At 38.2% G+C, this 17,818-nt stretch overlaps 1 protein-coding gene across 1 annotated transcript in view; it reads right to left on the bottom strand.

Moving 5' to 3' along the window:
- The window catches only part of Ccdc73 (coiled-coil domain containing 73), a 95,805-nt gene that overhangs the window by 13,195 nt on the left and 64,792 nt on the right, over positions 1–17,818 (bottom strand). The window contains exons 9-12 of the mRNA XM_059261043.1: positions 13,280–13,408; positions 12,803–12,862; positions 10,660–10,764; positions 2,015–2,125 (exon numbers count right to left, since the gene is read on the bottom strand). Of these exons, the coding sequence (XP_059117026.1) occupies positions 2,015–2,125; positions 10,660–10,764; positions 12,803–12,862; positions 13,280–13,408 (405 nt within the window). The remainder of the gene's footprint in view (positions 1–2,014; positions 2,126–10,659; positions 10,765–12,802; positions 12,863–13,279; positions 13,409–17,818) is intronic.

Below are 17,818 nucleotides of genomic sequence, written 5' to 3'. Positions count from 1 at the left end.
AAAATTGAACCTAGGGCCTATGCCCCTAAATATTTTCTTATGGAAAAAAAAAGATTTTACTTAGTCATAAAAATCCTACAAAAGTTCCACCTGTATGATTTTAATTTCATTGCTGCATGCTGGATGTGCAGAATTTAGCTGAACTAGCTGGAGGCAGAACTCTAAGTGTAACAACAGACACTGGCACTGAGTCTCATGTTTCCATCTGGAAACTGGGCTTCCACTGCCTGTGCAGCTCACAATTGCTTTCTTGAGGGGATGCTCTTCCATAGAAACTTCACATGTGATTACAAACAGATAGACACACAAACTATATAGATCTGATCTCCATTTAAGAAAATTCTTACAAAACCAAAGTGGATTTTTTCTTATTCAACTATATTCTGCTTAGTTTATTATAGTTTTGATTCATGATCATGATAGTTTATGATATGTTCTTTATGATAGTTTATGATTGCATAATCTAAAAATCTTATGATAAGACCATTTTATTTAAACTTACCAATAAAGTTGCATTTCCTTTTTTTTAAAAAAAAGAAATGTATTATTTAGCTGTTTGTATGTGTACTTGTGCACATGCGTGTATGTTCATAGAGGCCAGAAGTGGGCATCAGAAACCCTTGTTGTTAGCCTCCCAATGTGGGTGCTGGGAACTAAACCTGCAAGAGGACTCTTAACAGATAACGTTATTTCTCCAGCCCCACTTCCTTTATTCTTAATTACTCTTTGGCCCTGGGCAGATGGCCACTGAATGTTAGTTTGCCGTGCGTAGCTGCACAGGCAGTGGAAGCCATCTCCAGACATACACGCATATACACAGTTGCCAGTGTTTGCAGCAAGCGTACTCTTTGTACGTGGCAGCTCCTTTCCACTCCCCAGCTTTCCCAATCCTCCCAGCCTTTTAAAGACTGTGTGAGAAGGAAGGTATGGGATGCAAAGCAGACCAACTGAAGTTACTATACTTGCTGCTTTGATGACATTTTCCTAGTGGAGATTCTTAACCAAATTTAGTATTGTGATGTAAGTGTGAAATATTTTCCTTAGATTTGAATAAGGCATATCAAAACCATCAATGACTAAGTTGATCTCTTGAAACTCTGAATTAGGAAAACTTATTAACTACAAATAAATTGGGTTTTTTAATATCAGAAATCAAATAAAATAATTTACACAAAATGTTATAAAACTTATATTCACATATACATTAGTATAATAAAAGAAATGGTATAATTAATAATCTAAAATGGAATCATATATTTCTAAAATATAGTTCCATAAACTCATAGTGACTTTCTACTGTGTTAATTCTTTTTTGAAAGAGTGATTAAAGCCATATTTTTCATATGCCATAGCTTGAGACAATTATCTTAATTCCTTTAGGCAATGAAAACTGGTACTAAGATAGAAAATCCAATTTTGTGATCCATCAGTCTTTGAAGTAAAATTTTGCTTTGCAACTTGAATTTACTCATTTTCTACAATTGTTTTACATATTTTATCAAAATTAACATTTAGTGTAAAAGAAAAATATGACTTAAAGGAAGTAGCTGTTTACAACATATCTCATAATAAAATATTAGTCCAAGAGAACTCAACGACTGCATACATGTTCCAACAAGGTTCTGACACATCTCAACAAATACTGAGGACAGCAACCTTGCCCAGCTACCAATAGTTTTCATATGATACTAGTTCACTAAGATACACTGAATCATTTTATTTAAATGCAAATTAATTTTTCTAAGAACATATTAATAGCTATTCTATACAGTCATATATGCTTTAATACATGTATATAAACATATATACATATAGTTGTCTATGCCTGAAAACACCAGAGGGAATTTTATTAAATTTAATTTTTAAAAACACACTGACTTTGGCAGAAATATGAGTACAAGAAGAAAATGTGTCTGACTTAACAATTTTGTAATATTTTCTTAGCATTTAATAGTTATTTTAAATGTCTATAGCTATTTAGAATACTTTACTATTTTACATTTAATAAACCTACACGTCTCTTCCAAGTTCCTAGTGCTTCCTCATGCTCATTCTGAAGATTAAGGAACTTTTCTTCATTTTCTTTTACCTTCTCCCTTTGCAGCTCATTATCTCTTTCAAGGGTCTGCAATAAAATTAATTATCCAAAAAATAATCAATACCACATTAATGAATTTTGATGTGTTTTATGTTGCTCAGACCTTTGCATGGAACATGCTGAAAGTGCCATACAGATCAGCAATAATGTGCTACCTCCACAATAATTTTCATAAATTAACAGGAAGGTGCTCAGAATTTAGCTAACAGGGAACAGGGAGGCTGTGATGAAGAAACGGCTATAAAAGGGTATAAAAACATTGCCATTATTCAGTTTCACTGCATAAGTTTTAATGTACGGAAAAAGTAATATAAAGTACAGCATTGAAAAGCATGAAATGTAGCATAATCCAGCCTAACCTACTAAAAATTTTAACTACCATAAGACGTTTTTACCTGTTTATTTTAGAAATTAACTGGCTAGAAACACTTAAAAAAACTCCAATTTCAAATTAATACTTAGCCTAACTTATTTAACACATCACTTAGTTACTTCATTGAACTAATGTAATAGATTCACCCTATCCCACTCTCTCTCAAAAAACCCCCAAAATTAAAAAAGTAAAAATATACATGATGTGAAAGCCACAAAGAATAGTTTTAAAAAAAATTAAAAAATTAATAAAAAATAAAAATATTGTCAAGTGTTTTCTAAGACTAGAATTTTAGAACTATGAATCACTATCACTAATAATATCATCATGTCTCTTTACTATCTGTAATTTAAGCAAACTGAAAACAAAAATCTAAATATCTAATGCATCTAGAATTTTAAGATCATCTATTATCATTTATAAAGCTATATATACTCGGTAAAAATTTCCAGTTACACAAAATAATATAAAATGGAAGGTGCAAGTGACCTGTGAGTCCTCCTCCCCAAAGTTAGCACTTTACAAGTTTCTGTAATCAGAGAATACTCATAGCAGGAAAAGCAGACAAAGTATCTTTTACATACAGCTGAGAACCTCATCACATATACTTACTGCTCTGTAATTTGCTTTTCTAAAAGACAAACAATCTTGTTTACTTCCCATACTACTAAATATAAATTCATCTCATTTAAAAGTCTTAAGAACATTCTATTTAAGGAGTTCTCAGTTACATCTAGAATATCAAGGTGTAAATATGTCTGTGAAATTATGACAGCACATCTAATAAAAAGCATTTTGCAACTTGTGACAAGAACATTCTCCTCTGTCCCCCTAGAAGTGATGCACTTTGAAACACCTAAATGAATACCTATTTTGATTGCTCTAGTTCAGAATAATGTGAACATTTCACATAAGACACATTTCCTTAATCCATGGTTACATACAATGATAGGGCAGTTTCTAAGTATTTACAGTGTTGTATAATTAATAGGTGCTTAGTATTTTAACATTCTAATATGTATTTTTACCGTATTTATTTATATGGACAGCATACTCTATTTTAGAAAGCAGATCAATGTTTAGGAAAGAAATGAGAGAACATACCACAGTCTCTATTCTATTAACAATAAATGACTAATAGCATCACGTTCTTGAAACAGTATATAATAGTGTGTCAATCAATTGCCCCCAGTTCATACTCTATCTAAAAATGACCGTCTCCCTCAGGTATTCGGTTGCAGTTCTTTGGAACCCTTCCATCCTTCCATTACAACTTGATTTATTACTCTCAGTTGACCGCACAAGCCAGGTTATCAATGAGGATTCCCTCCACTCCTGCAGCCTCCTGTTTCCTAGATCCATGGTTCCCTTTCTACCTTTACTTCCTTTTCAGGATACAACAAACTGTTGTCATGATAAAGCAGGCATGGGTGGTAATGGTTTCTTGGATCCTCCATGTCTACTGAGAAATTAGGTTAGATGAATGTAGCACAACTCTGGATGGCGATTTCTTCCCAACCTCTGCAGACACAATTACATTTTTTTTTCTACTGTCCGGTTTTGCCAATGAGAAAGCTAAGGCTGATATGTTATTCTCATTCCTAATTCTTTGCATTCCATACTTTTCTGCAATTTTTAGAATCATCTTTTTATGTGCAATGTATATTTTACAATGATACACACTGATATTAGGTAAAATGAACTCATGCCCCTCAGGCCTGTGAAGCTTTCTGTATTGTTTCTTTGCCCATTCTTTCTCCTTCCATTTTCTTGGTTCTCTCTTTCTCTGAAACATCCTCGACTCCTTAGACTGATTCCCGAATTCTTTTTCTCCCATTTATATCTTCTTACCTGTGTGCACATGTGTGTGCACAGAGAGACCAGAGGTCCACTTCAGGCATCATCATTCCTCAGGAGCTTTTCTGAAACAGCATCTCTCATTAAACTGGAGCACCAACCAGGCAGGGCGTAGAGACCCACAGAGGCTATCTAGTGAGAACTTACTGAGGGTCAGAGAATCTGGGCTTGCTCTACTCAGCAGGGCTGCATAAGGGGATGGTCTGACCGCGGGCGTGGTTACCAGGCGTTTCGAAGGGTCTGCACTTGGCTGTGCGGTGTGCTTTGATCTTGCCCTGCCCCTTGGCATTGTTATAAAAAGCCCTTTTGAGTAAATGGAAAAGGCCGTTGGGTATTAACCCAGGTCCTCCTGAAGATATCCTGTGTTTCTGTTTTTCTCCTTTTCCCTGTCATTCTATCTAATATTTTCTTATCCCTCTCTCCTCCTCATAGGAACACTGGAAAAGGTGTTGGCCTCCCACAGTAGGGTAACCTGGCTCACCAGCCAGTAAGCCCCTGGGATCTGCCTGTCTCTGCCCCCACACTGGGAAGCATACACAACCACAGCTGGCTTTTTTCTTTGTTTGTTTTGTTTTGTTTTGTTTTTCAAGACAGAGTTTCCTTGTATAGCGCTGCCTGTCCTAGAACTCTCTCTGTAGACCAGGATGGCCTCGAACTCACAGAGATCTGCCTGCCTCTGCCTCCTGAATGCTGGTATTAAAGGCACATGTGGTGACTGCCTGGCTCACAGCTGCCAGCGTTTTAGTGAGTGCTGGGGACTTACCTCAGGTCCTCGTGCTTGCGCGACAAGCACTTTACCACCTGAATTATTCTCAGTTTTAGCCATGTGTCTATTGATTCTACTTTCTAAACAACTATCTCTATTATCTAGCAACCTTTCCATTTCCGTTGCACTTATATTTTTAGTAGGGTTTCTCTTATTCTATGTTTATGAATTTCTAATTCTTGTCCTGTGGACTAGTACTTTTCCTTTAAGCAGTTTTAGCTTTACATGTTTTTTAGACTCCCATTTTTGTCTGCTTTTTACATGAGAGCCTTACTTCAAGTGTCCAGTCGTCCTTAATCATCAATTTGTAGTTAAAAATGAGGTATTTAAAAGATGGTCAAAAGTTTGTCAAACACTGGACTTCACTGTAGGGAGTTCTGCCTGAACTCCTCCTTTAGGAAGACATAACTGAAGGAACCATGGTCTACCCTTTGGGGCAGGTTACTTTACCCAGAAAGGACTCTCCCATCCTCTTTCTGGGAATTAGAATAGGTGTCCTGTAACTGGGAGAACTACACTGGCAGGCAGTGAACTACTTTCACTATAATATTTCCAACAGTGTACTGATGAATAGAGAGAGGAAAGGAAAAGGGGAGGAGAGATGAAGAGAAGGAGGGGAAGAGGAGGGAAAGAAAAGGGAGGGAGGAAGAGAGAAAGGGAGAGAGAAGGCAGAGAGGTAAGGGGGAGGGAGAGGGGAGAAAGAGGGCAGAGAGAATTAATTTGCAATAGCTGCCACTTTTGCTAGAGACATGGTCAGTTTCAGGCCACTACTATTTTAACAACCAATTTCCTAATTATAAAAGAGCCCCAGCATACCACTAGATTCCTTTCCACTTCAGTTCTCTCTCAAACTCTAAGCATACACCTCTAAGCCTATACCAAAGAGGAGAGAGCCAGTACCTGTGGGAGGAGGGAGGAATGTGGGGTTGCAGTAGAGTCTTACACAGGTGTTCTCATCTAGATCTTTCAACTACATATCCCACTTTAAAAGACACAGGACACTACAATTCCTGGCCATTTCTGGGTTTAGTTTTCTTAGTTGAGGTTTCCTTGTCCCAAATGACTCTAGCTTATATCAAGCTGACATAAAATTCATAATGCTAGGCAAGGACCCTACCAGTCAACCACATCCCAGGCCTCATTTCCATGACTTTGAATTAGGTTTCTATTTCCTGTTTCTGCTAACTGTACATCTAGTTCACTTTTAAAACTTAGCCTTTTATGTTTCTCCCATCATTTCCATGTCCTTGTGGGTTTATTGCCATTTTATAACAGTTTCACAAGGCGGCAGAAGTGAATGCACGTTTAATTAATCATCTTTAGCTGGAAGCCCTAACCAGGTAGTTTCTGACTGGGGAAGAGCCCGGGTTTATTCATGGTACACCATTCATTCATTTAATAGCACTTAACAAGGTCCTACTGCATGCTTGACACTCTCGTGTGCTTATGATCCTAAAGTTGCAATGCTCTAACTTCATCATGGAAGTTACACTCGGTCGTGAATATAAACTTGTACATATTATAAACATACACAAAAATGTTATTATTTCTAACTGAATTAACAAATCTGAAAAACATCTGTGAAAAAAAGGATTTGTCAGAGGTCAAACTGAAAGCATTCACTAAATGCTTTAACTTCAAAAAACAGTAAATTGTCCTAGTTAATACAGTAATAATACAATAACCACAGGAGTAAAATGGGAAAATACTCTTAGTATTATGACTACAGAAGTAGAACTAAACTTATAACTAGAATTTAGATACCTATGATCTTTCTAAATTTACTGCTAAAAACATAAGACAGATGACAGTATAACAGCAGAGCACTGAAAACCAGTTGGCCATTATCAAGAGCAATGATCCCTTTTAGTACAGGTGGAATTAGAATGCTCCTCAAGAAAACACTTGCCGTAGCTAAGCAATGTAATCCTTAGCAACAGCTCAGCATTAATATTTTGTTATGCTATATATCAGTGTTTCTTAGACATCAGTCAGCAGCTAAGCACTGGTCCATGACAAACTTCTCTAGTCCATGGCCAAATGTGATGGCATGACTTTTCTTATAATGATCTGTCATTTATCCCGAGATTATCTTTAAAATACATGTATTTTAAAACGTTCTGTTTTATAAAATGATGGTGGATGATAATGTTTGCATTCTTAGTGGGCTACTTGACAATATTTTGGAATGTATTATATGATATTATATAGCTTTCTATATAATATCAAGAGACAGGTAATAATTAAAGAGAAAGGTATTTGAATATTTAACACATTGGTACACACAGTTAAAAGATCCTAGGGCCATATTTACAGATTTGGTTAGTAGCTCAAAGCAATGACCACTATAGATACCACAAAATTTTAGTACAGTTTTCATACAACTGATTTAACAAACTTTCTTAGTTTATTTTACATCACTCTGAAAAATACCATGACCAAGGTAATGTGAGGAAGTAAGGGTTTATTTGGTTTACAAGTTACAGTCTATAATCAAGGGAAGTCTGGGCAGGAACTTGGAGGCAAGAACTGTATTAGATTTAGGTTCTTCAAGATAGGACACCTTTTGGAATGATCTTTGTAACGTGCCATTTATCTATGTTCCAGACTTCTCTGGATTTTATTATGTGTTTCTTGCTTGATATTGTTTGTGTTGGTTGTAGTTCCATCTTGTCTAGGTCATTATCCTTTATTCCTCCTGGACAATATTTGATAATCATTCCTATTGTATACAGTTTTGTATTAGAATAGAACCTTCTTATTTAGACAAAAGGGGGAGATGTAGTGGGTAGCTGTTCCAGCTTTGACCTGGAAGTACTACCCCCAGTGAGACTTCCAGTAACTGTCACGCCTACCTATGGCCTGCCCCTGAGGCAAGGCTGAGAAGGGAGCCCTTAAGACCCGAGATCTGGATGTGCCGGCTCTCTTGGTTCCTGGTAATTCTGGATGTTGGATGGTAGACCAAGCAGAATTCTCCAAAGAACACCGCTGGACTGCACTTCACCTCTCCTGGAGCCTGTAACCTATCCCTTTACTTGTTGTAAGTTACCCCTCAAAATAAACCTCCCTTTCAACTACGTGGAGTTGCCTTAATAAATCCCCCAATAGCAGGAACTGTAGCAGAGACCACAGAGGGGCATTGTTTGCTCTCTGCCCTGCATGGCTTGCTCAGCTGGTTTTCTTATACAACCCAAGACTACTTACCCAGGGGTGGCACCAACACAGTAAGCTGTTCCCCGACCACCCCCCCACACACACACACAAACACATCAATCACTAATCAAGCAAATATCCCACAGACATGTTCACAGGCTAAGCTCATGGAGGTAATTCCTCAACTGATGCTCCCTCTTCCTAGACTAGTTTATATAAAGTTGACAAAAACTAACCAACACACAAACTTAACAGCTCTCGTGCTTCTAGAAAAAATTATGTTGAGCACATAACACTGAGAAATAGTGCTAGATTGGAACCAGGGTATAATATTGTTTTTTTTTCCCACAGTTTATAAGGCCCCATAGTTTATAAGTCTCTATCACAGAATAAATTAGCTAACCCCTAATATTCAGCTCACCCCCCAAACTATGTTTCAACTCCTATGACCTTCGTAACAGCTACTCATCATGAATTTTAAGTCAGACATGGTGCTACATGCCTGTAATCCCACCATTCCATAGGCTGTGGTAAACCTAGGCTAAAAAGTTATAACATATCTCCACAAAATAAATCGAATGCTCTTGGGAGAAGGTGTGAAGAGGTTCTTGCTTGTAAAAGTTGTTTTCTACTAGTCTCTTATAAAAACAGGTGAAGAAGTTAAGGGGATGAGTAGCTTGATTCTAGCAGTCCACTTCTCTCCCTCTGTATCTTTGACATTTTAATTCCTACATAACTGAAGGCAGGCAGAACCCTTTATATGATAAGCCATAGGGCAGCAATGGTGAGGAGATAAAGCAAAACACTGCCTTGCTCTGCATAAGTTTAGTTCTATTTAATGATGATGAGCTAACAAAATTTGTGTGGCCCGGTACAAATCAAAAAGGCAGAGGAAACATGCTATTAGAGGTATTAAAATATGTAAATTTTCCTTTGTGTTTCTCTCTGTCATAGGACATTTCATTTTCTATTTAATGGCAGGGTTCTCTGGACACAGGGGAAAAAATCACAGCACAAATGAAGTCCCTCGCAGCTGCCTAAGAGCTTCATGACAACTCAGCATGAACAAAAGCCACTAGCTTCTGGGCCCCACTTCTTCCTGCCACCTGCTTCACCCATGTATCACATTATAGCCAGAAAAGGAAGCAATCGTTCACTTCCATGGGCTCTCTATGTAAACCCACGGCAGAGGGTAACTGCTGCAAGATCAAAGTGCTAGGCAGGGATGCATTCAGCACTGGGCTGGATACTCACTCTGCCAGCCTGAATCAGGAAGAGCTGCTGCCATGCCTCCCCATTGAGTGCTGCAAGGCACATGTACCCACATCAAACCTCCTCTACTGTACCTAGGCATTCATTTAAAAGTAAGGCTTTCCCAAACAAATGAAAAGATGCAGGGAGTGGTGCTGTGGGATGTTCTGTATGCTGTGAATGTGTTGCTCTGATTGATTGATAAGTAAAATGCTGATTGGCCAGTAGCCAGGCAGGAAGTATAGTATAGGAAGGACAAGCAGAGAAGAGAATTCTAGGAACAGGAAGGCTCAGTGAGGATTCGCCAGCCTGCTGTCCAGGGAGCAGCATGTAAAGGCAACAGGTAAAGCCACGGAACATGTGGCGACATATAGATTAACAGAAATGGGCTGAGTTTAAGTGTAAGAGCTATCAGTGGTAGGCCTGAGCTAATGGCTGGTCAGTTTAATTAATATAAGCTTCTGAGTGATTATTTCATAAGCGGTTGCAGGGTCCGTGGTGCTGGGCAAGACTGGAGAAAACTTCACCTGCAGAGTGGGTGGTTAGGCAAGGTACCAGGGCACCAGAAGGTAGAAGAACCAGCAGCCAAGAACCAAGACTGAGAGGCAACAGAAACAAGAAAATGCCTATTGAGGTTCCAAGCCTCCAACACATGCTTCCATTCACCATCAGGTTTCATTTACAAAACATAAATTCAAAAGATAAAAATTCATTAAAAACTTCAAGACACTGAGTACAAAATTAAACAGAAGGTAGACACTTCTAAGTGCAAGTCCCTGTGTAACCACTATTGGGCATGGTGGCACGCACCTTTAATCCCAGCACTACAGACAGAGGCAGGTGGATCCCTGTGAGTTCGAGGCAAGTCTGGTCCACAGTGAGTTCCAGGACAGCCAGTACTATATTACAGAGACCCCATCTCAAAAAAAAATTCAAGTTAGATATTTGATAAAGTTTAACATTGACCTAGTTACTTAAATGTTAAAAAATATACTTATTATTTTAGATATTCATGCTGAAAGTTGATGAAGGAATCTAGTATCTTACCTTTTAAAATAAAATGATAGAACAAGATACTTAAATGCAACTAAACGGGGGAAGCCTATTAGGTAGAAATATATTTAAACAATATATACATAATATATACAAAATATACATAACCTGATTATTTCCTTTTAGCACCTTCAATTCTGCATTGATTTCAGTATTAGCTTGAGTTTGTTGCTGAAGTAATTGCTGCATATGTTGAAAAGAAATGATGATATCCTTCAAAAACATAAAAATATATCATGTTTCTAAATTCATTCTCCAGATACATTTCTAGTTTTTTTTTTTGGTTTGGGATTTTGTTTTGTTTTGTTTTGAAACAGGATTTCTCTGTTGGCTGTCCTATAACTGTCTTTGTAGACCAGGCTAGTCTTGAACTCACAGAGATCTGCCTGCCTCTGCCTCCCAAGTGCTAGGGTTAAAGGTGTGCACTACCACCACCTGGCTCATATCTAGTTTTTAAGCTACTATTTTTATACCTTAATTTTGATACTTTATATTAAACTAATAACACTACTATAATTTACTACCTAAAATAATTAATGTTATACAAATTTCTATCAAGTATTATTTCTAAAGTCTCTTAACTTGTAAAGTAAGTTTTTGAAACTTGCCACAGATTCTAAGGCATTACTGAACAAGGTAAAAAATTAAAAAATAAAATAAACTTGTTGCCTTGCTCACCTAGAGATATAGGAATATATCTCTAGTAATGTCACATAAACTATAATATTATAAAATGATTCTGTAGACTAGGGTGTCACCAATCAAATGAAGGTAAAGCAAGAAAAAAGAAAGACAAAACTCTTCTTAGAGGGGCTGGAGAGAAAACACAGCAGTTTAGAGCACTTGTTGCTTTTGCAGAGGACCCAGGTTCAATTCCTAGCACTCACACAGTGGCTCCCAACCATCAGTTACCTCCAGTTCCAGGGAATCCAATGCCCTCTTCTGGCCTCTGGAGGCACCAGGCACACACATGGTGCACAGATGTATATGCAGGCAAAACATTTATACATATAAGATAAATCCAAATTTTTTTTAAGTAACTGTAGTTTCCCCAAACCATTTTTTAAGCATGAGAATAGATTGAAATAAGTGGAAATTGTTCTAAAATCACACATGGTATGTAAGTACATTTCAGTAATTATTTGCTAAGGTACCGCTGGTCTAACAAATAATAAAACTACTTCTGAAAAATAGAAATTTAGCTAGAAAATATGTGGCTGATGCCTGTAACCTCAGCACTTGGGAAGCTGAGACAGGAGGATTGCCAGTGAGTTTGAGGCCAACATGGGCTACATAGTCAGCTCCAGGCCATCCTGTACTACAGAGTGAGACCCTGACTCAAAAAAAAAGAAAGGAAGGAAGGAAGGGAAGGAGAGAGAGAAGAGAGGGGAGAGAGAGAGAGAGAGAGAGAGAGAGAGAGAGAGAGAGAGAGAGAGAGAGAGAGAGAGAGAGAGAGAAGAGAGAGAGAGAAGAAGGAGGAGGAGAAGGAGAAGAAGAAGAAAGGAAGGAAGGGAGGGAGGAAGGAAGGAAGGAAGAAAGGGAAGAAAAGAAAAAAACTGGGGCTGGAAAAATGGTCCAGCAATTAAGAGTGCTTATTGCACAATCATGAGGACCAGACTTGGTCTCCAGCACTCACTGAACAAGCCAGGCATCCTACAAACATCTGTAACTCCAGCTCAGAGAGACTGAAGAGTTCTGGTCTCTGCATATACAGATGTGTGTGCACACATGTGATCACATACAAATGCACACACTAAGACATATACACACAAAAAAAATAAATGTAAAGGCACACACCTTTAAACCTAGGAGGCAGAATCAGGTAGATTTCTGTGAGTTCAAGGTCAAGCCTGATCTACATGGCCAATTCCAAGACAACTAGGGCTACCTAGTGAAACTTTGTCTCAAATAAAGAAATAAATAAAATCGCAAAAAGTGGAAGTATACATTCAACTAGTTAAAAACATATAAGCAGGCCGGGCGGTGGTGGCGCACGCCTTTAATCCCAGCACTCGGGAGGCAGAGCCAGGCGGATCTCTGTGAGTTCGAGGCCAGCCTGGGCTACCAAGTGAGTTCCAGGAAAAGGTGCAAAGCTACACAGAGAAACCCTGTCTTGAAAAACCAAAAAAAAAAAAAAAAAAAAAAAAAACATATAAACATATCCACTCAGTACATGTTAGCTGAATGCCTACTCCACACTTAGGCAAATATCATCCCACATCTACTTCCAAATTATGTGAGGATTGCTTACCTGTTTTTCTTCTTGAATATGGGTAATCTCTTCATTAATTTTCTTATTTAATTCCAATTCCTTCAAAGTTAAGAATTGTAAAGTTATGATGTAAAATTCAGTAAGTTCTATATTCAATTCAGTACCCATGTTTGTGTTGAGACATTGGCTCCAGTGAATTAAGAAGCCCAATATAGGCTAGTACAAAGATAAACGTTAAAACTATACAATTTCTCATCTTAAAAGCGATTTAGAGATACCACTGTGACATAAAATTACCTGAACCTATATTTGAGTTGGATTAAAATTGCTATAGCCGAATTTTGTTCTAAGATTTGCTAATGACAAAAAGTCCAATAATTTAAAAAAGAGTCAGACTTTAATTTTTACTATGTCTACAAACTTTACAAAGAAGAATATTTTGTGTAATAATCCTGAAGTTCTCATACTTTGGGTAAGATTTAATTTTATAAACTTGAGTAAAATTTAATCAAATACCATGTCGAGTCTTTCTTGAAGCTCTTCATATTTTTGTTCTTTAATTATCAGATCGATACTTTCTTCTTCCTTCTTATGCTGACATGTGACCTTGGACTTAATCAACTCTGAAGCTACTTTTTTTAGTTCCTTAACATAAGAAACAAAAAGGAAATTCAGTATACATATTATCAAAGCAAGATATTTTCATGATAGTTTCCAAACTTTAAAATTATACTTCATTTAACAACAGAATTTTATATTTTATATATAACTTTTATTAAAGTTCTTCTTTGCCAATTTCATAGATGTATATAGAACACATTCTGGTTACTCTCTCATACACCACATCTCTTATCTCCCTCCCACCACTGTCAAACCCCTCCTCCTTAAGAGTCCCTTCTTCACATTCACATCTTTCTGACTCAGCTTTTGACACACTGACTTTTAACTTGTCAGTCTGTGTGTTCCTGGGTTTTGAACTATCCACTGGAGCCTGGTGGGCTCATTTGTGGGTACATAAATGAAGAAATTGACTGCCTCTCTCCCAGACTCCACCAGCAGCCAACACTTTATAGACAGGATGGGTTATGATCACACAAGTCCCTCCCTGATCCAAGATTAAAGACAACTAACTGGCTTAGTCTTTCACAGGCCCAGTACAGGCAAATACAGCTGCTAAGATCATGATTGCAATGGCTACGTCATGCCCCAAAGTTCACATTTTACAACGCTTCTCTCTTATCTTCTAACTCTTAAATTCTTTCCACCTCCTCATCCACAATGTTTCCTGAGCCTTAAAGGAAATAGTATAAATGTCCTCCTTAGGGCTAGTCCCTCAACCATCACTTAGTCTCAGTATCCAGAGCAGTGTGAGTCTGTACATTTAATGGCAGTTCACTGCAGAGCAACATTTCTCTGAAGCCTGGGCATAGCATTTGTTGGGTCTAGCCCATGGAATGAGCACCTGGTGGAAATGATCCTATGGTAGAGTGTTCAATATAATTTTACTGACCCATCAAGGTCCTTTATGGGAAGAAGTTATTGAAAGGCAGAAGCTGACAAATGACTGTGTCCCAAGGAACCCTAACATTTATAGATGAGCTAAGAAGGTTGAAAAGTACAGGCAACTGAGGTGTGGGGGGGAGCCCAAGATTGTGGCATCCAGGAAGCTCAAACAGATGCAGTAGAAAACAGGGATGCAACCAGAATTGGATATCTTAGCTCTACATGTCACAGTTTCATACAATTATATCTTAATCCCCATCCAAAAACCAGGAGAATTAGTCCTAATTCTCATTCTATGACTAGAATTAGTCATAACCCACTTTGGGGTATGCATATTACATAAAAGACTGTTAAAGTAACCATGTGGATCAAACAATAGACCTTTTCTTAGAAAAGCAAGTAGGCAAATTACTGTCAGGCAAAATAAGAACTCTCAGCTCATATTAAAGTAACTAAACAGGGCTGGAGAGATAGCTCAGCTGTGAAGAGGACTTGTTGCTCATGCAGAAGACCCAGTTCCCAGCACCCTCATGGTAGCTCACAAACATCCCTAACTCCAATTCCAGGGGATCTAGCAGTTTCTTCTGACCTCTTCAGGCACCAGGCATGCACACGGTGCATCCATATACCTGCAGGTGAAACACTTGTACACATAAAATAAAGGTAAATTAAAAATAAACAGAACAGCCAAAGAAACATTTAAACAACAGAAGTAAGACTTGACTTAGGGAAATGTGTGAAAGGAATGCGTGTCCTCCATCTGACCATCCTTACTCGCCATGCGTGCTGCACACTGCTCTTCCCAGTCTCTCACTGATCTCTATGAGAACAGGAAATCCTCTGTCCTCTGGAGTCCAGTAGGGTGAGATCTGTGGGAGATGCCTGTGGAGTAGCTCCCTCCTACAGACCACAAATGGCCCTAAATCTTCAGGAACTCACAGCTCTACCTTCTGCGCATTAGCTACAGTTCTCTCCAAGTCGCACTGCTGCACTCCCTGTTCTTTCAGGTGGGACTGTGGCTGTCATCTTCCCTCCGTTTTATCTGCAGGATGCTTCCCCACCCCTTTGTTCTCTTAACTCTGTCAACAATTATACAAACATCCTCCCCATTAAACTCTTCTGTTACTAACTCCAATGCATCATCTGTTCCATTTAATACAAGAAAATTTTAAAAGGACATTTCAAGGATAGGAAAGGTACAAGAAAACAAAAGCAAGAAGCAGAGAAAACTGGGAAATAATATTGACTATGTAGATAGGTGGAAGCGGGGGGGAAGAACGGTGGTTTCATAGCTTGAGATTGGATTTGGTAGGCAAAGGCGAAGTACTGAGTTGAACATTCCTTCTCCATCTATCGAGTACTTACTATGTGTCAAGTGCCAACAGGTGCTATCTTAAGCTTGTAGCTTAGCAGATTAGTTTGTTTAAAAGAGTGGAAGAACTCTAGAGAAAAGAACACTGGCTGATTATTATGCATCAATCTCAGCATGATGCGATAAGGGTGAGGCAGGTCAGAAACGCAGGGAAATTATAGAACTACAGGAACAGGAAGCTGTTCCTGTAGTTAGGACTCTGGCAAGCTTCTTGTCAGTTGAAATCAAGAATTCCAGCATGATTAATAATGTTTGCTTGTGGCTTTTCTCCTCCCCCAGCTACAGGCTTCCAGGGATCTTGACAGAAACCCTGTTTATAGTAAAAGACATGTGCTAAGCTTTTGTGCACCCTTAGGCCCCCAGTTTCTATCACATGTAATCCATCCAAGTCATCTCTGGAGTCTTATTTATCTGTAATCTTATTTATCAAGAAAGAAAGACAAGATGTGTAAGCAACCTCTTAAGACGTAACTTGAGAGCCACCAAAATGATACACACGGCTAATGTTAAAACACTGAATTGAGAAGCCATACCCACACTTTAGCATGTCATGTTCTTTTCCTTTCTGGAGACCCTCATGTTCAAAATCTATGTTTAAAATGATTTTTGAATAAACTGTGACTCTTCAATGGTCCCTAAAAAAAAATCACCAATCCTGATCCATAGCCATTAAATGATTCTAAAATATGTTCCTTTTACATTTTTTGAAAGTATAAAAGATGATACATGATAAATTACCCATAATGGAGTTTTAGGTAATCCAGTGATAATTCACATTCAACAGTCACACCAGTTACAGGCTGGGACGTTTTCAGACTTGTATTTATTGTTTGTTTGTTTCTCTGTTTCAGGTATGCAAAAATAGGAGAGTGCAAATTCCTGTGTGTAACCAGTTAGCTTAGATGTTACAATAAAGCACAAAGAGAGATAACTTCCAAGCAGGTTTAAATAAACAGCAGAAGAGCAGGTGTGGTACTTCACGCCTATATTAAAGGACCAGTTCCTTGGTGGCTGAAGTAAGAAGACAGCTTGAGTCTGGGATTTCTAAGCTAGCCTAGGAAATAAAACAAAATCCTGAGGGAGCTGAAGGAGGGAGGGAGGGAGGGAAGAAAAGAGTCAGGAAGAAGAGGAGGATAGAGGAAGGAGGGACGGAAATGGGAGAGAGGCCATAGAGGAGACATATTGAAAGCTTGAGCTTAAGGGAAATGTGAAGCTGAAAACAGATGTGTGAAATCATCTTGTAGAGTTGACACTGAATTAAGAATACAAATTCACTGAAAGAAAAACTATGAAAAAAAGAAAGAAAGGAAAAAGAAAAACAGAGACCATAGGGTAAGTTTTGAAAGAATGGAGAGGAAACAATCAGTGAGCCAGAATAATCTTGTTTGAGAATTTGAAAGGACCTTTAAATAGGTCAATTTTGCATAAGTGTCATAAAATTGACTGAGTATCTTTTCTTTCCTCTCTCCTTGCTCCCTTCATGTTTACATTTCACTTCTTAAACCCCCAGATAATAAGGATATCCTCCATCACATAACAGAGAACACAAAATAAGGCAGGTCCTAGCACCTACTGATTTGAGCACTCAATATACATTACCAATAACTGGTTGTGTTCATTTGTGGGATTTTAGTCCTCTTTGGACTTGTAACAAGTGGCCAACTTTGATATTATATCATGACTATCTCATTCAGGGAGAGTGTTTGTTTTTCTTAAGACAGTCTCACTATGTAGTACAGGCTGGCTTTAAACTCACAATCTTCCTGCCTCCCAAGTTCTGGGACTGTAAGCACACCCCATCACACCCAGCTCTTGGTACTCTATAAAAACAACAAAAAGTTTTCCTCCAGCTACCTCTTGCTTGCCCAAACTGGATCACATGCTCATGCTTGAACCTCACAGTAGCATGAGGAGTGAGTGATAGTGACTGTTTAAACTGATTGTATGCAGTACAGTGACTGCTGGCATTACCAAATCCCAAACCACAGTTTAACACTGTAAAGGTTACAGTTTGTTCAGCATATTACAAACATGCATAAAATAAAGTGAGGGCAAGTGGAGAAGTTTTATAAATTGTTTGATACTGAATAATCTACCCTTCTTTTAGGTCTCAGTTCCTCTCCCTGCAAAAAGTTGCTAGATCCAATTACAGCTTTCAAACTGGGCTCTGCCAAGCCTCA

This window comes from Peromyscus eremicus, chromosome 4 (genome assembly GCF_949786415.1).
Source record: "Peromyscus eremicus chromosome 4, PerEre_H2_v1, whole genome shotgun sequence".
NCBI lineage: Eukaryota > Metazoa > Chordata > Mammalia > Rodentia > Cricetidae > Peromyscus > Peromyscus eremicus.
Note: the sequence above shows the minus strand (reverse complement) of the source record. Positions and strands in the feature narration are given on the sequence as shown.